The 21416-nt window shown below is 44.3% G+C and overlaps 1 protein-coding gene across 1 annotated transcript in view; it reads right to left on the bottom strand.

Annotated features, from left to right (window-relative positions):
* FHAD1 (forkhead associated phosphopeptide binding domain 1) overlaps positions 1-21416 on the bottom strand; it is a 180895-nt gene that overhangs the window by 20820 nt on the left and 138659 nt on the right. Inside the window, exons 18-25 of the mRNA XM_042782301.1 lie at positions 20272-20379; positions 15074-15247; positions 12181-12406; positions 10531-10615; positions 8147-8253; positions 6406-6565; positions 4657-4789; positions 948-1077 (exon numbers count right to left, since the gene is read on the bottom strand). Coding sequence (XP_042638235.1) covers positions 948-1077; positions 4657-4789; positions 6406-6565; positions 8147-8253; positions 10531-10615; positions 12181-12406; positions 15074-15247; positions 20272-20379 — 1123 coding nt within the window. The remainder of the gene's footprint in view (positions 1-947; positions 1078-4656; positions 4790-6405; positions 6566-8146; positions 8254-10530; positions 10616-12180; positions 12407-15073; positions 15248-20271; positions 20380-21416) is intronic.

The raw sequence follows: 21416 nt of genomic DNA, 5'->3' as shown, positions 1-21416 counted from the left end.
CACTTGACTGCTAACCAGAAGGCTGACAGTTCAAACCCACCAGCCACTCCTCGGAAGGAAGATGGGGCAATCTACTTCCATAGTGATACTGCCTCAGCAACTCAAGGAGGGGTCGCTATGAGTTGGGTCCGACTTGACGACACATAACAACAACAACACAACAAAAACAGAACAAAAACCAAAACCAAAACCTGTTGCTCTCAAGTTCATTCTGACGCATGGTAACCCCATTGTCACAGCAGAAATGCACTCCACAGAGTCTTCATGGCTGTGACCTTTTGGGAACAGATCACCAGACCTTTCTTCTAAGGTGTCTCTGGGTGGTTCCAAACTCAGTAAGTAGCTGGCACTGAAGCTTTTATGCCAATCAGAGACTCCTCTCCTCTAAACAGGGTATTCTAAAAGGTGCCCCAATGCCATTTTTTGACAGTGTTGGTCTGTGATAAAGTTTCCACCAGGCAAAATAAGAAAAATAAGGACAATGTAGTGAACTCATCATAAAATCCTGTTTAGTATCAAGGACTGTACTTGACTCTGAGATCAGGTCCTGTCCGATTTTGTGTGTGTTATATTGTCCCTTCTGTTACGAAATGATGGGGATAGAATACGGGAGTCCAGGCAAACCTGTCAGTCCCCAAAGTAAACTTCCAGAGTCTGGTGCCCACTGTTCTGAGCATGAATTCAAATCATCAAACAAACAAACAAACAAACAAAAAACCCACACTGCTGTCCAGCCAAACTCAACTCATAGTAACTCTACAGGACAGAATAGAACTGCCCCGTAGGGTTTCTTAGGCTGTAATCTTTGATGGAAGCAATCTTTCACAGTAGCAGCCTCCACAGAGTGGCTGGTGGGTTTGAACTGCCAACCTTTAGTTAGCAGCCAAGCATTTAATCACTGCATCACCAGGGCTCCTCAGAAAGAGAATAAGAACAAGGATACTCACTTGATGAGCAGGCCTTCTCAAGTTCTTTAATCCGTGCTCGAAGTTCAGCTAAGGCCTTTTTCTGACGTTGAATGACTTCTTCATGTCGGGACCCTTTACATCTGGCTCCCAGGTCACTGAAGGATTGCTCCTGTGGATGGAATGATCCAGATGCCAGCTTTATTAAGGAATAGGTTATTGCTCTCATATTTGAAGAAGCAGGAACATTTATATATAGCAGAAACCTTTGAAAGTATAAGAGTGATCAGCAGAGAAAGAACTTAAATTTCATCTCAAATATAATGTTGTACTCGGGAAGATTTCCAACTTTCCTGCTGACTTACCATCACTGTAAATAAAAGATTCCTGCTATGTCTTCACTCCATGTTTCATTTATTTTTCTTCTGAAGTTCTAAACCTGGGTTTCCTTAGTTGTCATTCTGAAGAATCCTATCAAACTGTACTCCAGAAAGGGCATTTGTGGATAGAAACACACAGCACTTTCTCCTAACCAGTAATAAGGGTGGTCACCTAATATTTTCTAGGGAAATTTGATAGACTGGCTCCTGGTTCGTCTAGAGAAAGGAAAGCCACAGAGAGTTTTGGAGCCCCTAGAATAGCCGTGTCCAATAGAACTTTCTGCAGTGATGGAAGTGCTCCTTATCTGTGTCATCCAATATGGCAGCTACTAGCTACATGTGGGAGCTCTGGTGGCATAGTGCCTAAGGCATTTGACTGCTAACCAGAAGGCTGGTGGTTCAAACCCACCAGCCACTCCTTGGAAGGAAGATTTGGCAATCTAATTCCATTGAGATACCACCTTGGAAAACCAAGGAGGGGTTGCTATGAGTTTGAAGTGTGACTAGAGAAAATGAGGAATTAGATTTTTAGTTTTATTTAATTAGTTTAAATTTAAATAGCCACATGTGGGTATTGGCTACCATATTGGACAGCATGGGGCTAGATTTGGGTTTATGAAGAACACAGACAAGGAAACGGCTGCTTTATCTTTTAAGGGTCATGCACCTTATTGAGATTCAGAAGTATGAAGGAATTCTTCCTCCAGAAAAATTGTCTCTCTCTCTCTTTGTCACACACACACACACCGTTGCATCCTCTATAGAAGAAAGATGGGACGGTCTGCTTCTGTAAAGCTTTACAGCTTTGGCAACCCAGTGGGGGTCATTGTGAGTTGGAATCAACTCAGTGGCAGTGAGTTTGGTTTTTGATGGTAAACTGTTTATTTATTCACTCATTCATTCATTTCACAAATATTTTTATTAAGCAGCCAAGAGAAAGAAGTGCTCTGCTTCTGGCTGCACTTAGTAGGACCTCACTTCACTTTAGGCCCTGGCACCAGCCTGTTTTCAGACTGCACAGTCAAGTTGGCTTCCTGGGGAGATTCTATGCTGGCCTCCCTCATCTCTTTGGAGGTGTTTGTTTGCTCTGGGAATAAGTTATCTGAAGTGTGTGTGTGTGTGCACGTGCATGTGTGTGGGGGGGCCTTGTGTATGTGTGTTTGTCAAAGTGTGAGGAAGTGGGCAGGAGCTCCTGAGTTTTGGGTAGTTGGGACAGCAATAGCAGGGTGACAGCCTTTAACTTTGCTGAAGAGTATGCCTGAGCTCAATATGACCCTTACTCATGACAGCTCTGGGATTTATTTATTTAGAGAAGATGGAGATTCTTTCTCATACAACTCTTAAGCCCTCTGACCCACCCTGGCTTAGAAAGCAGGAAGTGGCCTGAATATGGAAAACCGTTCTGAGAAGGAACAAATCCTTTTTCTTTTCCTTTTATCTTGCAGCGTCCCTCCCCCATCTTCCTTGACTAATCCCGCCTCATCATAGAAATGAAGAATCACAGCTTCCCAGTTCAACAATCCATTGCAACCAATGTGTGCAGAGTTTGAAGGAGACTGGTGTACGCAGGGATCCTGTGTGACTTTCCCTGTACCCAGCAAAAAAAACCAAGCCAATAGCTGTCAAGTTGATTCTGATTCATGGCAATCCCACATGTTTCAGAATAAAACTGTGCTCCATAAGGTTTTCATGGGTGTTACCTCTCAGAAGCAGATTGCCAGGCCTTTCTTCCAAGGCATCTCTGGGAGGATTTTGGTTAGTAGCTAAGTGCTTAACCATTCGCACCACCCTGGGACTCCAGGGCCTATACACAACAGACATACGATACTTGTTGAATGAGTGAATGAATACAGGTCAGGTCCTGTGCTAAGAGTTTCAGATTCCAACAAGAGTGACCCAGGCTCCCTGCCCTATGTAGCTTCTGGTCTATGGACTCCCTGTTGTTGCTACTCTCCTGGTTGCCCTGGCAACAAGGAGACACTTCTGTTACAGTGCCCTGGACAGTGATCGGTGCCAAAGACAGCTGACTGGACCATGGAGCCCTTTCTTTCAAGCTGTTCTGAGGCCCTGGCTCTCTGCTGTCTGGCAGGGGAAAGGCATCTTTGAGAAAGCAGGAAGGCAAGCTGACACATTTGGCTCTGTTTCCAACTGAAAATCCAAAGCCTATTACTGAAATGCCCTGCTCTCGCATTTCATAAAGCTTTTATATTTACCCAACAAGGGGAAAAGGATATCCCTGGACTCGAGGAAAACTGGGCCCTTGAACCACCACACTCCACAATTAGCCTAATACTAATGATCAAGAGTATCACAGCCTCAGCCACAGGGGAAGGATGCCAGCTTCAAGGGCCACATTCCCTGTTTGATGTGCAACAGGGACTTCCAGGTATACAAAGGTTTCTGGGCAGGTGCACAGAGAGAAATCACCATGAAGCAGCACAGCCCTTTGGGAAGGTGGTTTGTCTGTATCAAGCACAACTTAGGATGTCCTCTGGACCTAGTCATTTCACATTTAGGAACATGTTCTATCTATGCACAAAGATATTAACTACAGCAGCATCATGCAAAAGTAGAAACAATCTAAATGTCCATCAACAGGGGGCTGACTGGGTGAACAGGACACAACGGAATTCTATGGAGCCATTTAAAATAATGAAGTAGATCTTTCTACATTGCCTTAACAAGGTGCCCATTAAATAGTGTTAAGTGATAATTTTTTTTTTTTTGCAGAATATATATGGTTTAATACCATTATTTTTTGTATAACTTTATCTATTAAATTCTTGTTGCTGTTATTGTTATGTGCCGCTGAGTCAGCCCCGACTCATAGTGACCTCTCCTTGGGTTCTGAGGCAGTATCACTACAGAAGTAGATTGCCCAATTTTCCTTCCGAGATCTATTAAATAAATATATGTGTATATATATTTTTTGTGGGTGTGTGCATCTAAATAAAACTTATTTCTCAATAATCCCATGAAGTGAGGACTGTCATTACACCCACTTTTCAGACAGGAAACTGACACACAGTAACTACTCCAGGGTCACAGAGTTTTTAAGTGGTAGAGTCAGGGTTCAAACCCAGGTAGGCTGACTCTAAGCCTGATCCTTCAACCATTGTACGTTTGTGGTTGTGTGTGCACGTGGTGATCTCTGCATGGAGAAGGTCTGATGGGACATGTGAAACTATTCATGGCTGTAACCTCTGGTGACTGCAAGGGGAGAGGTGGGACTTTCACTTTTTATATCTCATATAATCAAACAATACTTTTGGAATTGAAAATAAAACTGTTTCTAAACTAGGAAAGAAAGCCACCATGGGGCTCTTTCTTCATGTGTCCTTCCAGGTGCCCAGAACTGAGTGAACACTCACCTCCTGGCTGCTGAAGACAGTATCTGTGTGGCTTTGTTCTATCTGCACCGAGATGTCGCACATCTGGGCCGTATTCCTGGGCTTCTGGCTCTTCTCCATGCTCAGCTGGACTTTGTTTTTCTCTTGGGAAGCCCTAGGGCAAAGAAGAGGAGTCACTGGGCAACAGGACACCAACAGCACAAGGTTCTGGAATCACAAATTACCTTTGTTCCACTGGCAAAACCAGGGAGGGAGCTCCATTTCTGTAGGTAATTCTGTAGGTAATTTCTGTAGGTGATTCTTAGTGTTTTCCAGTGTCCTGCACCAGATTTCTAGAGAGTTTGGTTTCCAAGGACTTAGAGGACATTAAGGCACACTGGCGGTGCAATGGTTAAGCAAGTGCTTGCTGCTAACTGAAAGGTTGGTGGTTGAAACCCATGCAGGGGCTCTTTGGAAGAAGGACTTGGCAATCTACTCCCATAAAGATTACTCACTACCATCGAGTCGGATCCGACTCACAGCGACCCCTCCTTGGGTTTCTGAGGCAGTATCACTATGGAAGTAGATTGCCCAATCATCCTGCCAAGGAGTAGCTGGTGGGTTTGAACTGCCTGCTTTCTGGTTAGCAGTTAAATGCTTTATGGATTATGCCAGCAGAGCTCCTCCATAAAGATCACAGCCCACAAAACCCTATAGGAAAACTTTGCTCTGTCACATGGGGTCACTATAAGTCATAAATAAATAAATAAACTCAGCAGCACCTACAACAACTACAACAGAGAATAGTGGCCAGACCTGCAGGCACCAACCCTCGCTTCCTCTCCTGGGGTTGCAGGGCACCTGTCAGAGCATATACTAAGGCATTTGATGTGCATCCACTAATTCTAACACTTTATGTTAAATCCTCTATTTCTCATAATAATCCCATCAGCTGGGGACTCTCCTTGACCCATTTTACAGACAGAGAAAGAGATACACTACAATATGCCCAGGGTCACAGAGCTTGGACATGGAGGAGTCCGGCTTTGAACACAGGCAGTCTGGATTTGCAGACTATTCCTTTAACTGTTCTGTGAATCTGCCTTGGCCCTGGCCACAAGAGCCACAAAGCTACAGGATATACAAGAAACATCAAGTGTACTCAAATATTACTCTTACGTTACAATATGGAAAAGCTATGGGCAAAATGCAAAGTCATATATATTTCTTAGACACGGGCCAACAATGGCATTTTATACTTATTTTAAGCTGATCTCTGACATTCCTAGTTTGTTCATTTCAATCAGTAAAGAGTTCATTTTCAATAAATATTTATTAAGTTCCCTTTATGTGCCAGGCCCTGTGCCAGTGCTGGTGAGTCAGTAATTCATGAGGTCAGTATGGACCCAGTTCTCACGGGGGGAGCAGATGATTGAACAGGCAATAATAACAATGCCATGTGATGAGTGTTGGGTTAGACACAGTGCAGGGACTGAGGCACCTCAGGTGGAGCAGGAGCCCTTGGCCACATTTGGTGAGGGAGGGCTGCCCAGAGGAAGTACCATTTAAACTGAGATGTGTGATCTGGAATATTGGAAAGGAGTGTTTGAGAAACACAGAACTAAGCAAAGCCCTTTTTGATTGATGAAGCTGTGAAGCAATGAAACACAACATATTCATTCATTCATTCATTCACCTGCCCACCCAGCATTGACTAAGCCCCTCTCTGCGTGAGTTTCCCTAGGCATTTGGGTGTGCCTGGGCTGCCAAGCCATGAGGACCTTCACACACCTTAGTGCCTCCTTAAGGATCTCCAGCTCCCTGTCCTTCTTCTCCATCAGGGCGGTCATCTGCACCATCTTCTCCTTGAGCACACTCAGCTCGCTGCTCTGTTGCTGGACCAGCATCACGTTCCGCTCCAGTTCCATCTTCTGCTTCTCACTGAGCTCCCCTGGGAGTGACATGAAAGCTTGTGAGGGGGTCTCCTGCTCTCCAGATCTACCAGGCCTATAAGAACCAGGAGGCAGGTCTGCCCTCTGGGCATTCTCAGGGGATCCAGTAACAGCCAGGAGGTCTGCTTGTGCCTTTGCTAACAACAGCAACATAACTCACGATAATTGCATTTTCATGAGTAGTGACTCTGGGAGGCGCTGTGCACTCCTGCCTTACACGCTGTAGCAGATGCTTTCAAGCCTGGCCTGTGTCCCTTTGGTATTTTGGGGGCATCCTCAGGCCTCTGGAGCCTGCTCTGCACATGTGCCTGCCAGATGCAACAACCTCCAACCAATGGCTGATGGAAATTAATAAACACATCCCCAGGTCCCTCGCCTCCCAGGTACATGTTCTACACTGTTCCTCAGCATTCCCCAGCAGAATTAAACCCCAGTGGCCCACTGGGGCAACCTGACTGACAACAAGCCTTTTATTCACTTTCTTCCCTTTCCTGTCTCACTTCTTCACTCCTGTGTTTCCTGGACTCACCTCTCCAATAAACTGCCTGCACTGAAATTTTACTCTTAGGGGCTTCTTCTGGGGAAACCCAAAGAAAGACTGCATTACCTGGAATCATCTCTCCAGGGTAGTTACTATTAACACCCCACTTTACAGATATAGAAACTGAGGCTCAAAGAGGTAACGTGACTTGCCTAAGTTCATGCAAATAACAAATAGCAGATCCTACATTGGGTCCAGTGTCTCCTGACTCTAGAAACAGAAAGTGTAGCCTCTGTGCTATATATTTTCATACACTTAGTATGGGAAAATCATTCTTTGAAAAATTCAGCCATAAATTCCTTGAAGGTATTGATAGGAATATCCATATGGAGAAAATATCCCTTCAGGTTTTAGGATGCACAGGCTTTGAGATGGGGACAAGACAAAAGAGCCTTCTTCACCCTTCCCCCACCTTCCTAAACCTAGTTATATCTCTCGATGCCTGCCTATACATTTGGGTTTGATGGAATCTAGGCATAGGAGAGAGAAGATGGCAATAAGAAGCAAGAAGGGAGGCAGAAATAAAAGAGAAGACCAACGTGGGAACATTCAGCCAGAGTTCTGTATGTCCATCTAGAAGAGAGAACTCAGAGTTATTTTACCTTGACTCTAGGTGGCCCTGATGGTCACACCAACTCTAAGAAGTAGGTGGTGTTGTCTTCATTTTACATCAGAGGAAGGGGAAGTCTGGAGGGCCACCTTGCCCTTGGTCCCAAAGCTAGTGATGCTAGGCTTGTGTAGGCTGGTCTGCCCAGGTGGCCTGGGGTGCCCTCCACACCTTTGCTTCCAGAGGCAAGTCCTTGGGAGTAAAAGAGGTTCTCCCTACAAAGCAAAGCTTCATCTCCAGTTCTCTGGGAACTGCCTTGATGACCCCTTGGCCTTGGTGAGTTGCTGACCCTGAATGACAAGTGCTGTCACTACACTAGAAAGCAGGTCGACCAGGATTTTGAGTGCCAGTGTTTCCAACTCTGAAGCTTCCTTTCTTTCCTCTCCTGAAGAAGTGGGTCAGGATGTGAAGAGACACAAAAATGGCACCAACCTCTCAAATCTGACATTCGGCCATGGGCTTCAGTAAGGTCTTTCCTCAACCTCATAATGACTTCTTGCTGGGACAGGATTTCCTTCTGAGCAGTCAATAAATCTTCTCTGAAATGCACAAAAACAGGCAAAGTCAGTTTAACTTCATCTTCATGATTTTTCTGAGTGTGTAGATGGGGCCAAATATAAATCCAACAGAACCTCAGCGATGGCTCATGTGAACCAGTCTCAGCAAAGGGGATGAGAACAGTCTTTAAAAATTCCCAAAGCAAATTCATGTTGGTGTACCTTCAGCTAATGCACTCAGCTACTGATAGAAAGGTTGGAGGTTCATGTCCAACCAGAGGTGGCTTGGGAGAAAGGCTTGGAGACGTACTTAAAATCAGCCACTGAAAACCCTGTGAAGCACAGTTCTGCTCTGACAGACACACGGGTGACCATGAGTAGGAATTGACTCAACAGCAACTGATCATTTAAAAAATACATCAAGATGGAACAAAAGATTCTGAGTGAGTTCAGTCCAAGGTTGACATATGACTTGTATGAGGGTGATACCCCTAACTGCTCAGGCATCACAGACATGAATGGATATGCTTGTGGGCTTTTTTGCTTTTTGGCTGAAAGAGGAGGAAGACTATTTTTTCATTGTTCAGAAATCTTTTGAGGATGAGGAAGAAGAGAGAAGAGGACAGCATGTCTTCCATTCTTTTACCAGCCAAAGGCAGTTACCATTGCATTGACTCCAATGCCATGGTGGACTTGAACCTTCAACCTTTCAGGTAGCACCTGAGTGTGTTAACTGTTTGCACTACTCAGGGACTCTGTTCTCTCACTGTCTTGTTAGAATTCCCGAATGAGAGAGGGGGAACCAGAAGGCAAAAGAACAGTGCTCATGAAGTCTTGGTGGAAGTGTGGGCTTTGCAGCCTAGATAACCAAGTGCAACACAGGGGCTTCTTCTTCCACCACCCATCATGCCTCAGAAAGCAGGACACCGTTGGCCCTGTGAAGCTCAGGGTAGGGGACAGGGAGGATGGCTGTGTCCAGTGGAGGAGTGGTCCATGGGAAGGGGGTCCCACAGTAATGGCAGAGGGAGGCATCTGCATGGAAGTTAAATTGGAAGAACATGGGGATTCAGTTCTGAGCAAGTCTGAGAAATCTTGGCCCTGGAAAGACATTTTTTGTGTGTGTTTGTGTTGAGGGAGGAAGAACTGGATATTGCTTATGCAGAAGAGGGTGAAGGCTTTTGGCATATGTTAATGTCACTCCATTTGAGTCCATAGGCTTTTAAAATCCAGCATTTGAGGGCCAAGTGTGTATTAATTAGGAAATAAAGCAAAATATTGGTGGGTTCTATCTCAAAAGAAAATATTGGTGTAACCTAAATGGAAATAATATGTGTGTGTGTGTGTGTGTGTGTATCTATGTTCATCTATCTATCTATCTAATCTTTTTGGCTATAATTCTTACAACTTGAGGATGAAATTTTAGAACTCAAATGTTTATACAAGGCAAGAGACCAGAGATCAATGTGGGTGCTAACTCTTCTCCAAGTCACAGATGCTATGTCTTTAGAGAGCTCTTCTACCAGGAGAACAAGTCAGTTGGAAATTTTTCAAAATATGGAATGAAATGGAGGCTGATATCTTTGCCTTTTGGGGGTAAAACACCTGTGGTAACTGGAGTTTAATGCAAGGATCAGGCTGGTGGTTTTTCTTCTTCAAGAAACTTTCTGAGTACTTCTTTGTGTTGCATCAGTGTCTTCTTGTTCATATGCTGCTTTGCAATGGTTTTCTGGATCTTTCCCAACCATAGGTTTTGTCTCTATAAAAATCATCAATTCCTTGAGGCTCAAGTTATAGATTTATCAACTCTCAGGATTGGGAGGGGCCTTAAAGGTCATTTAGTCCAACCCCTTACCTGATGCTCGAGTCTCCTTTCCAGGACCTCATGCTCCAGTGTTTGAACCCACCTCCTGTTTACAATGCCTAGGAAGGGGCTTGCCTGTTGCAGGTACTTAGGAATAATAGCAATAATAGTAATAGCTAACGTTTACCCAGTGTCTTCTGTGTGCCAGGCATATATGTCTGAACACTCCCATTTTGCAAATGAGGAATCTAAGGCTCAGAGAGGTGATTGTGACTTGCCTAAGGCCACACAACCAGAAAGTGTTGGAGTTGGGATTTGAATGTAGATCTACCCAGATCCTTCCTGACTTGCTAAAGGAATCGAGAAATTTAAGCAACAGTGAGAAGACCCCAAACTCAACCCCTTCTTTCATGTTCTGAAGATATGGCCCACAGTAAGGATTTTGGTTTGTATGTTTTTGCTTATTTGGCAAAGTGGTGAGGATGTTCCAATGCTTACACACCCTTCAGTGTACTCACATCAAGTGGTTGCACACGTCCTCTTTGGGATTGCTCTTCAATGGAGGTGCCGCGGGAGGGTCTGGCTGAATTTCTTCCCTTTGACCTATGCCAAAGAGGTATCCAAGTGTTAATATGGTCCTCACACAGCTGATGCTGTTCTTCCCTTTGATTATAAGCATGCTTGAGTGTCTTGCAACTTATAAACCTACCCTGCACCCTGCAGCCCACTCCACCATGAGATCCAACACACATTCTGTGCCATAGGTTGGTGGCTTTCCCCGAGTATGAGGGTTATGCAAAATTTCCAGCATTAACTCTATTTACAGGTGGGGAAATGGGCGCAGGAGTGAGGCACCTTCTGGGGACCACCCAACTAAACTGGTGAGAGGTGGAGCCACGGTTCAGACGCAGGTCCCCCTGGCCCATGTCCCTCGCCTTAACCACGGGGTAACAATGTTTGCCCTTCTTTCACTTTTCCATCCAGACAGGAGTCTTGAAAGAACACTCTATGCTCAGTTCTTTCCTGTCCCCACCTCCTGCTCACTCATGATTCCACTATCTTCTGGTTTCTATCCTCACTACTCAGTCACATGTTCACTCATTTATTCATTCAACAAACATAGAATTCTCTTGCTTTATGGCAAACACTGATCTAAGCACTGGGTGACAAAGCTGCCCTTCAGGTCCCAGCTTAAGTGTTCTCCTTCTGACCCTGAGTTAAAAAACTGAGAGTGCCTTTGTCATGGTGCCCTGTCCATCCTGTTATCACACAGATCACCTGTCAGGGCAATAATTTAGTTAACTGTAGGAACCATGCCTGGCTTGTCCATCACAGAAACCTCAGTGGCTAGCATGAGCTTGGAACATACTAGATGCTCAGTTAAAAGTGTGCAATGAGTGAATGACTGAATTAATGAATGCATGAGTTAAGTCCTAACAGCTCACCAACTGGGCTCAAGACTAGGGTTATGGGTCTCAACTAGGGGTGAACTTGCCCCCAGGGGACATTTGACAATGTCTAGAGACATTTTGATTGTCCCAACTAGCAGGTGGTATTGGTATCTAGTAGACAGAGGCCAAGGATACTGCTAAACATCCGATAGTGCACAGGGTGGCCCTGTAACAAAGAATTATCAGGACAAAACTGTCAATAGTGCTGACGACCCTAGGGCTTTTGCATCCAGAACTCTTTCCCAAGAGCTCGTATCTTTTCAATAAAATGCATCGTCTTGGCCATTTAGGGTGAATAAGTGCTTGCAACCCTGAGCTCTTTTTTCAGCTCCTTTGTGTATAATTTTTGAGATACAAATCATGGCTGGTTATGAAGGTGCATTAGTCAAAGTTACAAATTGCTGATGGCACAGAGGGGCCTTTGAAAGCCCCCAGCATGGGGAGTTTTCATGCGGAAAAGATGACTCCATTCCATTCTGCTCTTTGTGCCCTTAAAAGCCCTGGCAGCCTACACATCTTGCTGGCTCACTGGGTTGGCACAAAGCACAGCTCGAGTTATTACTTCTGTTTAAACTGGGCCTGAGAGGGCATCTAACACTGTTGTATAACAAGAAGGTAAAGGGGCCTCCTTTTAAACGAGGTAGGGCCTTTATCTTATCCATCCCCTATTAGACAAGGAGAACCTCACTAAGATCTCCTGAGTCTCTTGGGGCCTACCTGGGTCACTGTCCTTCAAAGCTGCGATCTCATTTTCTATTTTTTTATGGTGTTGAGTCACTTTTTGGAGTCTTTCCTCGAGACTCACGATTGTCTGGGAGTGCTGTTTGATTTGCTCCTTGTATTCCGCGATTTCCTTCTCAAATCCATGTTTCTGTGACTCCCGCTCATCCTGCTGAGCTGTTATTGTCTGCTGTTGCAGCAATATTCGCTCCTCCATCATGATCTGAGAAAACAGGAAAAGGGATTAATGTGATCTCGGGAGCTAGATGGATGACAATAACAATAACACAATTATAGAATTTTCATTTAGAAGGAATAAAGCCAGATGCTCCTTAGAAGAGAGGATGGTGAAACTTTGATTCGTTTACTTTGAACACGTCATTAGGAAAGATTGTATTTGGTTAAGGAGAGGGTCGGTGAAAATGAAGAACACTCGCCATGAGATGGACTGACACAATAGCTGCAACTCTGTACTCAGACGTACCAAAGATATCGACGACAGTGTTGAATCAGGTAACATTTTGTTCTGTTATTCACAAGGTTGCCAGGAGTTGGAGCTAATTTGAGGGCAACTAACAAAAACAAGTTCTGGTCTCTCCCACCGCAGGGCCTTTGCACATGCTATTCCCACTGCCTGGCATACTTTCCCCTAGATCTTCACTCCTTCTCATTCTCCAGGTCTCAGATCTGATGTCACTTCCTCAGAGAGGCCCTCCCTATGGCATTCTGAAGGAGAAGCCTGAGACATCTTCTATTCCATTATCTTATTTTGTTTCCTCTGAGGTGCTTACCACCATCTGAAATTATCTGGTTTCTTTATTTCCCACTCCCACGAGAACATAAGCTCCATAAGAGTAGAGACTTATCTTTCTCATTTACCATCACACCCACAGCACCTAGAGTAGTGCCTCAGTGTCTTGGTCTACATGCGCAATGAACAATTGTTGAATTAATTAATGAACAATTTAATAAGAAAAAAACAAATGAATTCGTATTTCTTAAAAACAGATATCACCAAACAGTCCCAAATGGTGAAATCTCAGATTCTGTGCCATGACCACCCTCTCCTTCCCCAGGCTCTTCTTGGTGTTTCTGTCTCAGTATCTCATGCTGGCTACCCACCTGCTGCTCTGGCAATGCCCTTTCTGGCTTCCTTGATGCCATACTCCTGTCTCCACTCCCCCTTGATGTGTTGGGCCTCAGTCTCTGATCTTCTCCTGATGGGTAAATCCTTTGCCTAAGAGCTCACTCTTGCCCATGGTTTCATCAATCATGCCTACAGAGCTGTCACCCAAATTTAGAACTCTTCTCTTGCTTTCTTTTTCAAACCTATTGTACCTCCAAAAGTTTGGGAACTTTAGACACCTTGGTTTGAACTCATCTTCTCCAAAAAATAACCCATGCCCTGACCTCCACATTCCCACCTATAATTCCACCCATATTTCCATCCAGATGTCCTCATCTCCCTGGTGAAGCCTGTCAGCCTCCTTTGGCACTGCCCTTTCCTTGGTACTCAGGTCCTGTGAGTCAGTGATTAAGTCTTGCCATTTCTCTTGCAATTATAGGCATACCTTGGAGATATTGCAGGTTGGGCTCCAGACCACTGCAATAAAGTGAATATCACAATAACATGAGTCACACAAATTTTTTGGTTTCCCAGTGCACATAAAAAGGAGCTCTGGTGGTGCAGTGCCTAAGGCATTTGACTGCTAACCAGAAAGTTAGTGGTTCAAACTCACCAGCTGCTCTGTGGAAGGAAGATGGGGAAATCTACTTCCATAAAGATTTACCACCTTGGAAACCCAATGGGGGTCATTATGAGTCAGAATTGACTTGATGGCAGTGAGTTTTTTGGTTTTAGTGCATATAAAAGTTAAGTTTCACTATACTGTAGTCTATTAAGTGTGCAAAAAGTTTATTATAAAAAAGTTTGCAATATTGTGGGAATTACCAAAATATGACACAGAGACATGAAGTGAGCACACACTGTTGGAGAAATGGCACCAATTCACTCCATGCAGACTTGGCACAAACCTTCAATTTGTAAAAAAACACAGTATCTACAAAGTGCAATAAAGCAGAGTGCAGTGTAAGGAGGTATGCCTATATCTCTACAGAGGTTCCTTCCTCTGTACTCCTCTGCTCTCTCCAGGAGTCCAAGACCTGATGTTTCTGGACTGCAGCAATGACCACCACATGCTATGCCCCAAGCTGGTCTTTCCAACTCCACTCCCTCTCAGATTTCCTTAGTGCCTTTCTGGTATCTTAATTCCTCTTACTTCCTTACCCACAAACCTGCAAGTTGAATGCATGGATGACAGGATGAATGCAGCATCAGGCCCTGGTTGTGGAGGACTTTGAATGCCAAGCTAAAGTTCTTTTTTCCTCCTTCTTCCCTCTCCCTGAACTAAAGTTTTAAAATATTATCTTAAAGTCTTCAGACCTGGGTTTGGGAACTCTGGGCTTCCCACTCATCGACCTCATCTATACCCACTGATCACTAAATTTCAGGGCTCCTTTGTCCTTCTCCTCCATCTTGTGAGGACCCTGCATTACAACACCTTAGAATACCCTGGAGAGAGGGCACCTCTGTCTTTCACACCAACCAATGTTTCTCAATAAGCGATTTTGCTCCCCAAGGGACATTTGGCAGTGTCTGGAGACATTTTTGGTTGTCACAACTAGGGGCTGAGAGTGCTACCAGTATTTAGTGGATAGAGGCCTCAGATGCTGTTAAACATCCTACAGTGTACAGGAGATTCCCCTACAACAAAGACTTATCTGGCCAGAAGGTCAGGTTGAGAAACCTTGGTCTGAGTTAAGCATTCTCACGCTATCGTCATCTTGCAACAAGAGGACACTTTTCCAGTCCCAGGAAGGCACCACTTACCATCTTGGTCTTGGTAGTTTCCAGTTCAGCTAATGTCTCATTTACTTTGATTGTGAGGCTGTCTACTTTCAGACTTTCAGCCACCTTGGCTTTCTGTGTCTCTTCTACCATGGCCAGGGCATCATTTAACTTATTATTTAAAATGTTCTCTTTTTGTGCTTTTAATTCTATTTCCTAAACAGACAACAAACACTGAATTAGCAAGAACACAGGGATAAACATCTACCCCACACCCTCCCTCTCTGAGTGGAGGTGAAATGCTGTTTCTATACTGACGATCCTACTTAAGTGCAAAGTCCAAGCTTTTTCTGGAAGGTTCCGATGATTATAGAGCACTTCTTTATACTCAGCTGAAACCTGTCTTCTTGTGATTTCTGGCCTCTGAACTCAGTTCTGTCACCTCACTGAGTAAGTTTTATTTCTTTTTTTATGAGACAGTCCTTTAAATATTTGAGAAGGGCTGTCATGTCTCTCACTAAATCTATTTTCCAGGATGAATGTGCCCAGTTGCTCAACTCTTCATCACAGAATTTGCCTTCTGGACACTCCTCCTGCACCTTCCTCTGTAGCTTCCACACTGGAATCACCTCCCTCTCCAGCCTGATGGATTCCAGCGGCCTTATCTTTGCACAGCTTGCTCTTTCTCCTGGAACTCATTCTTCCAATGAAGAATTAGAAGTCAATTCTTGAGTGTCAAAAGTCCAATCTCCTCCTTGAGTCCCTTCTAAAATAATGGTGTCCAGGCTTCATGCAGACACTGGGCAGAGGGATTTAAAAACCCTATTTAATCCAATTTTAAATGTATTATTGGCACGAGGGCACTGTCAGACTCTGTTGCTGGCAGTGCAAACTGGTATGACCTTTATGAAGGGTCATTTGGGAACGTGTATCATGACTCTAACGCGGACCAGTGGTGGCTCAGGGGTAGACTTCTCACTCTCCACGTAGGAGACTGAGTTCGGTTTCTGGCCGATGTACCTTGTACACAGCCACCACCCATCTGTTGGTGGAGGCCTGTGTGTTCCTATCATGCTGAATAGGGTTCACTGGAGCTTCCAGACTAAGATGGACTAGGAAGAGTCTTGACAAGCTGCTTTTGATTATCAGCTAATGAAAACTCTATGAATCACAGTGGTTTGCGTGCAGCCCATCATGGGTGTGGCTGGGACAGGGCAGTGTTTCATTCCATTGTGCATGAGGTCACCATGAGTTTGGGTCCAACTCAACAGCAGCTAACGACCAACAACAATCATAATTCTTGAACATATATCAGGGGCATCCCATGACTCAGCAATCCCACCCCTAGGGATTTATCCTGAGGACGTACCCAAACCTGGCACCAAGACTGATGCACAGAGTTGTGTAGCTAAGCACTGTCTCTACTAGGGAAAAGTTAGAAAAGCCCCAGTGCCCAGTCACAGAGGAGGTATAAAATAAATGGGGGTCCCTCCAACAGCATGATAAGAACACACAGGCCTCCACTAACAGATGGGTGGTGACTGTGTAGGAGGTACATCGGCCAGAAACTGAACTCAGTCTCCTATGTGGAGAGTGAGAAGTCTACCCCTGAGCCACCACTGGTCCACGTTAGAGTCATGATACACGTTCCCAAATGACCCTTCATAAAGGTCATACCAGTTTGCACTGCCAGCAACAGAGTCTGACAGTGCCCTCATGCCAATAATACATTTAAATAAATGGGGGAAAACCCAGGTCATCCTTATATGGCAGGTCATGGAAGAATATTCAATGAATTGGACACTTATAAATACTGTGACATAGGGACTTTTTATAATACATTGAGTTTAGAACTCATGTTCCCAAGTCCTGTGTCCACTATAAAAGCATAAATCACTACCTTTGCAACAAATCAATAGTTACTGATATTTATAATAATGATTGGGAGCTCTGGTAGCATAGTGGCTAAGGCACTTGACTGCTAACCAGAAAGCTGGCAGTTCAAACCCACCAGCCACTCCTCAGAAGGAGGATGGGGCAATCTACTTCCGTAGTGATACTGCCTCCGAAACCCAAGGAAGGGTCACCATGAGTCGGTTCGACTGGACGGCACATAACAACAACAACAACAACAACAACAACAACATAATAATGATTAACCTAAAGTGGTCCTGGAAGGAATCACATCAAAATGTCAATTGTGGTCACTCTGCTAGGTGGAATCATATGGGTAGTTTTTATTTTCTTTTGAGGGATCTTCTGTGCTTTTCAAATTCTCCACGAAAAACAGTACACCTGTTTCTATAATAATAGTAAAATAAAACTGATGATTTACGAAAAAGTACAATAAAAATATTTTCATCCTGCTCTTCCTGGGAATCCTTAAACTTCTTTGTACCTCCCTTGAACTCCATCTGATTCTTTTTTTGGTCTTAACATTGTTATTAGTGTGGAGAAATCCTAATGAGATCATGTGCAGAGCTGGCCTAAGGAGATGCTCATTAGCAACACTGGCAGGCATCCCACAGAGCAACATGTCACATACACTTCACAGTGAGATGTCCCAACATTCCCAGAGAAACCCCAGCAAACTGACATTGTCTCTCTGATGGGCTGTGCAGCTGCCCAAGGACAGAGCTTGTTGCCTGGCATCTTAACGCCTTGCTGGCTACTCAGCTGCTTACTTAAGGACAGGAGACCAAAGTTCACTGTTCCCATCAGCCTGAAACTCTTTTTCTATGCTCCCTCGCTCCTCTTTCTCTTGTTTAGATTGGACTTTTGCCTGTGTAGATAAAATCAATGTCAATATTGTCCTTCTGTATATATAAGAAAAATAATATGCAAATAAGCAACTCACATCTGAGCTGCTCTTTGAGCTTGCATCCCTCTGGTCCTTCCTGGTACACAGTGAGTTCCTGGGATGGTGTCCTGCTCCTCCTTGTCTGGCGTGATGCCACTAGTCTATCTTAAGGCCTGCTATAAGACTCTGTGCTCTGATACCTCTGTTGCTCTCTGATATCACTGCTGCTCCTCAATGCTGTTGAGGGCGTTGTTCATTGCATTACCACTCCACCCCCCCCCAACTCCGCCCCCCAAATAAAAAACAAAAAGAAAAAAACAAACCCACTGTCATCAAGTTAATTTCAACTCATAGTGACCCTTTAGGACAGTGTAGAATTGCCCCATAGGGTTTCCAAGGCTGTAAATCTTTAAGGAAGCAGATGGCCTCATCTTTCTCCCATGGAAAGGCTGGCAGATTTGAATCACTGACCTTTTGGTTAGCAGCTGAATGCTTTAACCACTATACCACCAGAGTTCCCTTCACTGCATTATCAAGTCCTCTATATAGTCCTCTATATAATATCCTTGAGAAAGATTATATCTGGGTCTAGTACCAAGAATAGTGCAAATTCCATGAGATATTGGTCCATTTTTATCTAGTGAGTTGCATAATCAACCAGAGTTTCCCTCTCACTATAACTACTAGAGTAAAACTTGTGATTCATTGATTTCATGATATACTTTTTTTTAATCTATTTTATGTCCCAATTAATCTACTTTGGAAATTTTAGTTTCTCCTAATCCTAAGGGATGCATTTCCTGGAAGATCCATGCTAAATCATTTGGGAAAATGGGCTGTATATGATGAGATTGCTCCTGTTGGCCTCTCTTACAGCCTGCAGTGTTGTGCCTTGTATATAGGATCCTCCCTAACTATGTCAGCCCTGAACTGACAGGGCTTGCATCACATCACTGAAATTCTGGTCTGCCTTCTCTGGACACACTCCAGTTTGTCAAGGCCCGGAGCTGGTGCATAATCCAGTGGCCGTTTCTGACTCTCTTCTTCCCTGAGTAGCAGTTTTTGAGCGTGCTAGTATTACTCAGACTGTTGTTGTTAGCTACCATCAAGTTGGCTGGGACTCACGGTGACCCCATGTACGACAAAATGAATTGTTGCCTAGTCCTGTGCCATTTTCACAATCGTTGCTACACTTGAGTCTGCTGTTGTGGTCACTGTGTGTTTTGAGTGCCTTCTCCCCAAGGGGCTCATCTTCCAGCACTGTATGTTCCATACATATGTCCATATGTATGTCCATAGGGTTTTCATTGGCTCATTTTTGGAAGGAGATCTCTTCCTAGTCTATCTTTGTCCGTCAGTTTCTCATATTGTGGTGGCTTGCATGTTGCTATGATGCTGGAAGTTACGCCAACAGTGTTTCAAATACCAGCAGGGTTGCCCATGGTGAGCAGGTTTCAGTGGAGCTTCCAGACTAAGACAGAGTCACTTGGAGCATTTGTTAAAAAATGCAGATTCCCGAGTTCACCCTGCACTCAGTGAATCTGAATCATCTCGGGGGGTGAGACCCAGGAGGCAGGCATTTAAAATAACTTCCCTGGTGATTCTAACACATGACAATATTTGGGAAACTTTTTCTCAATTAAACATTTCAAATTGATGTGGATAGAACAAATGACTGTTTTAGACTCATCTGGTCTTGAAAAGCCTTTCAAATCATATTTTCTTGTGTTGAAATTCAACCCATTATTGTCAGACTGTGTGTTTGCCCCCCACTTTGGCTTTGAGACATTGGTGTATGTGTGTGTGTGGTGTACCTTGCACTGTTGGGGCCCAGGAAGAGTGAATTATGTTTTATTGCTTGTGAGATACCTAGGATTGTGTGCAACAGCCTCTGTCCTACTGGATTTACTCCTCCCAGTAATAGTAACTGTATTTTGATCATGAAGGGGATGATAATGATGATAGCAAGGTCTGGTGGGGAAACTGACACCCGGTGCTCAGAAGTCAGGAGTTCATACCCTGACATGTCCTCTTCCCCTGCAGGCATCTGAGCCCACATACAGCTGAAGACTACTACGAGGGAGACCTGAAGAGTGAGTGCTCTGCAGTCAGTTCATCTTGGGTTCGAGTCCTGCCCCTCCACTTCCTGGCTATAAGCTCTCAATACCAATAGAAGCTGGGATGGATGATACACAGTGCCGACTAGGGGCCAGGTACTTGTTTTACAAGTTTATATGTGTATACCTGCAGTCAAGTCTCAACAACTCAATGAGGTCGATCTATTAGTACTATCCAAGATTCAGAGATGGTAAGAAACTTGCCTAATAGCCTACAGCCACAGAGTGGCAGAGACAGGATGAAAACCCAGGCTGCCTGATTCCAGAGCCCTGCTCTCAACCCCATTGGGCTCTTCCACATTTCCCCTCTTTGAGACTCATACCTCCTTCTGCTTGGTTAAGTGGTTCTCTAGATCTTGCACCTTTTTCTTTTCCTTCTCGATGGCCTCCTTTGCTTTGTTTTTCTCATAGGCAATGCTGGTCTCTGCAATCTGGAAGTCAATAAGTGGTTTGAGGGTGTGGGCACGAAAAAGGAACAGAAATGACACCATAAAGGGAAGCCAGGATTAGTAAGCGTTGAAACCAGTGAACTAGGGTTTGGGAGCAAGAGCGTAAGGAACAAGACACCCGTTCGGGAGAGACGTGAGATTCTCAGCATGCTTGCCATGGCAGAGAACTCGGAAGTCATAGCTTGATTAGTCATGTACATGGAAGAGAGAGTTATTCATCGCTCTGGATTTCTGGGCTGATGTTCAGAAAGTGACTTGCTGGTGAGTGCTGAAGTCAAGTTGAAGTTGGAAGCTCTGAGCTTCCGACTGACTTGGCATGTGCTGGCAGCCAAGGGGCCTTTGTTGGGAAACACCTGGCTCCCCGGGAGGTAGGGCAGAAGAGCTGGGGAGATACCTCCTGTCTCAGTAGGCCTGGTACCAGTGACTTCAAAGAAGGACACAGATCTTCCAAGTCTACAAAAAGCTTGGGCTTCAAAAATTCATGCTCAGCACAGTTTGGACCTGGGAACACATACTCTATAGACCTGGTGACAGGGATGGGGTTGGAGTCTTGACTCACCCGTCAAAGCCTGGGGTGTGTGTGGGGAGGCAAGTGGCCACAGTTGCACCCAGTCCCTTCACTAAAACACAATGGGGTTAAAAAATATCTGCAGCTGTGGAATCTCTTGCAATGATATTCTCCATGCACAAAATTAAAGTTCAAAAGAAAAATACATTAAAAATATATTTATTAGTGGTGATGATTGCACAACACGATTAATGTAATTTGTGTCACTGACTTGCACATGTGAAAAATGTTGAATTGGCAAATGCATGGTTTATATATATGACAAGAAATTGGAGAGATATATACTGAAATGTAAATTGTGCTTATCTGGAGGGAGTTTGCATTATAGCAATTTATATTTTGTTCTTTTCATGGGTCTGTAACTTCTACATTTTCTTTAGTGAATATGAATTTTTGCCCCCCCCCAAAAAAAACCAAAACCAAAACCAAACCAACAGCCACTGAGTTCATT

The sequence above is a fragment of the Orycteropus afer genome, unplaced genomic scaffold (assembly GCF_000298275.1).
Source record: "Orycteropus afer afer isolate SDZICR_OR568_19922 unplaced genomic scaffold, OryAfe1.0 scaffold00288, whole genome shotgun sequence".
NCBI lineage: Eukaryota > Metazoa > Chordata > Mammalia > Tubulidentata > Orycteropodidae > Orycteropus > Orycteropus afer.
The sequence above is the reverse complement of the archived record's forward strand: the minus strand, read 5'-3'. Positions and strand labels throughout refer to the sequence as shown.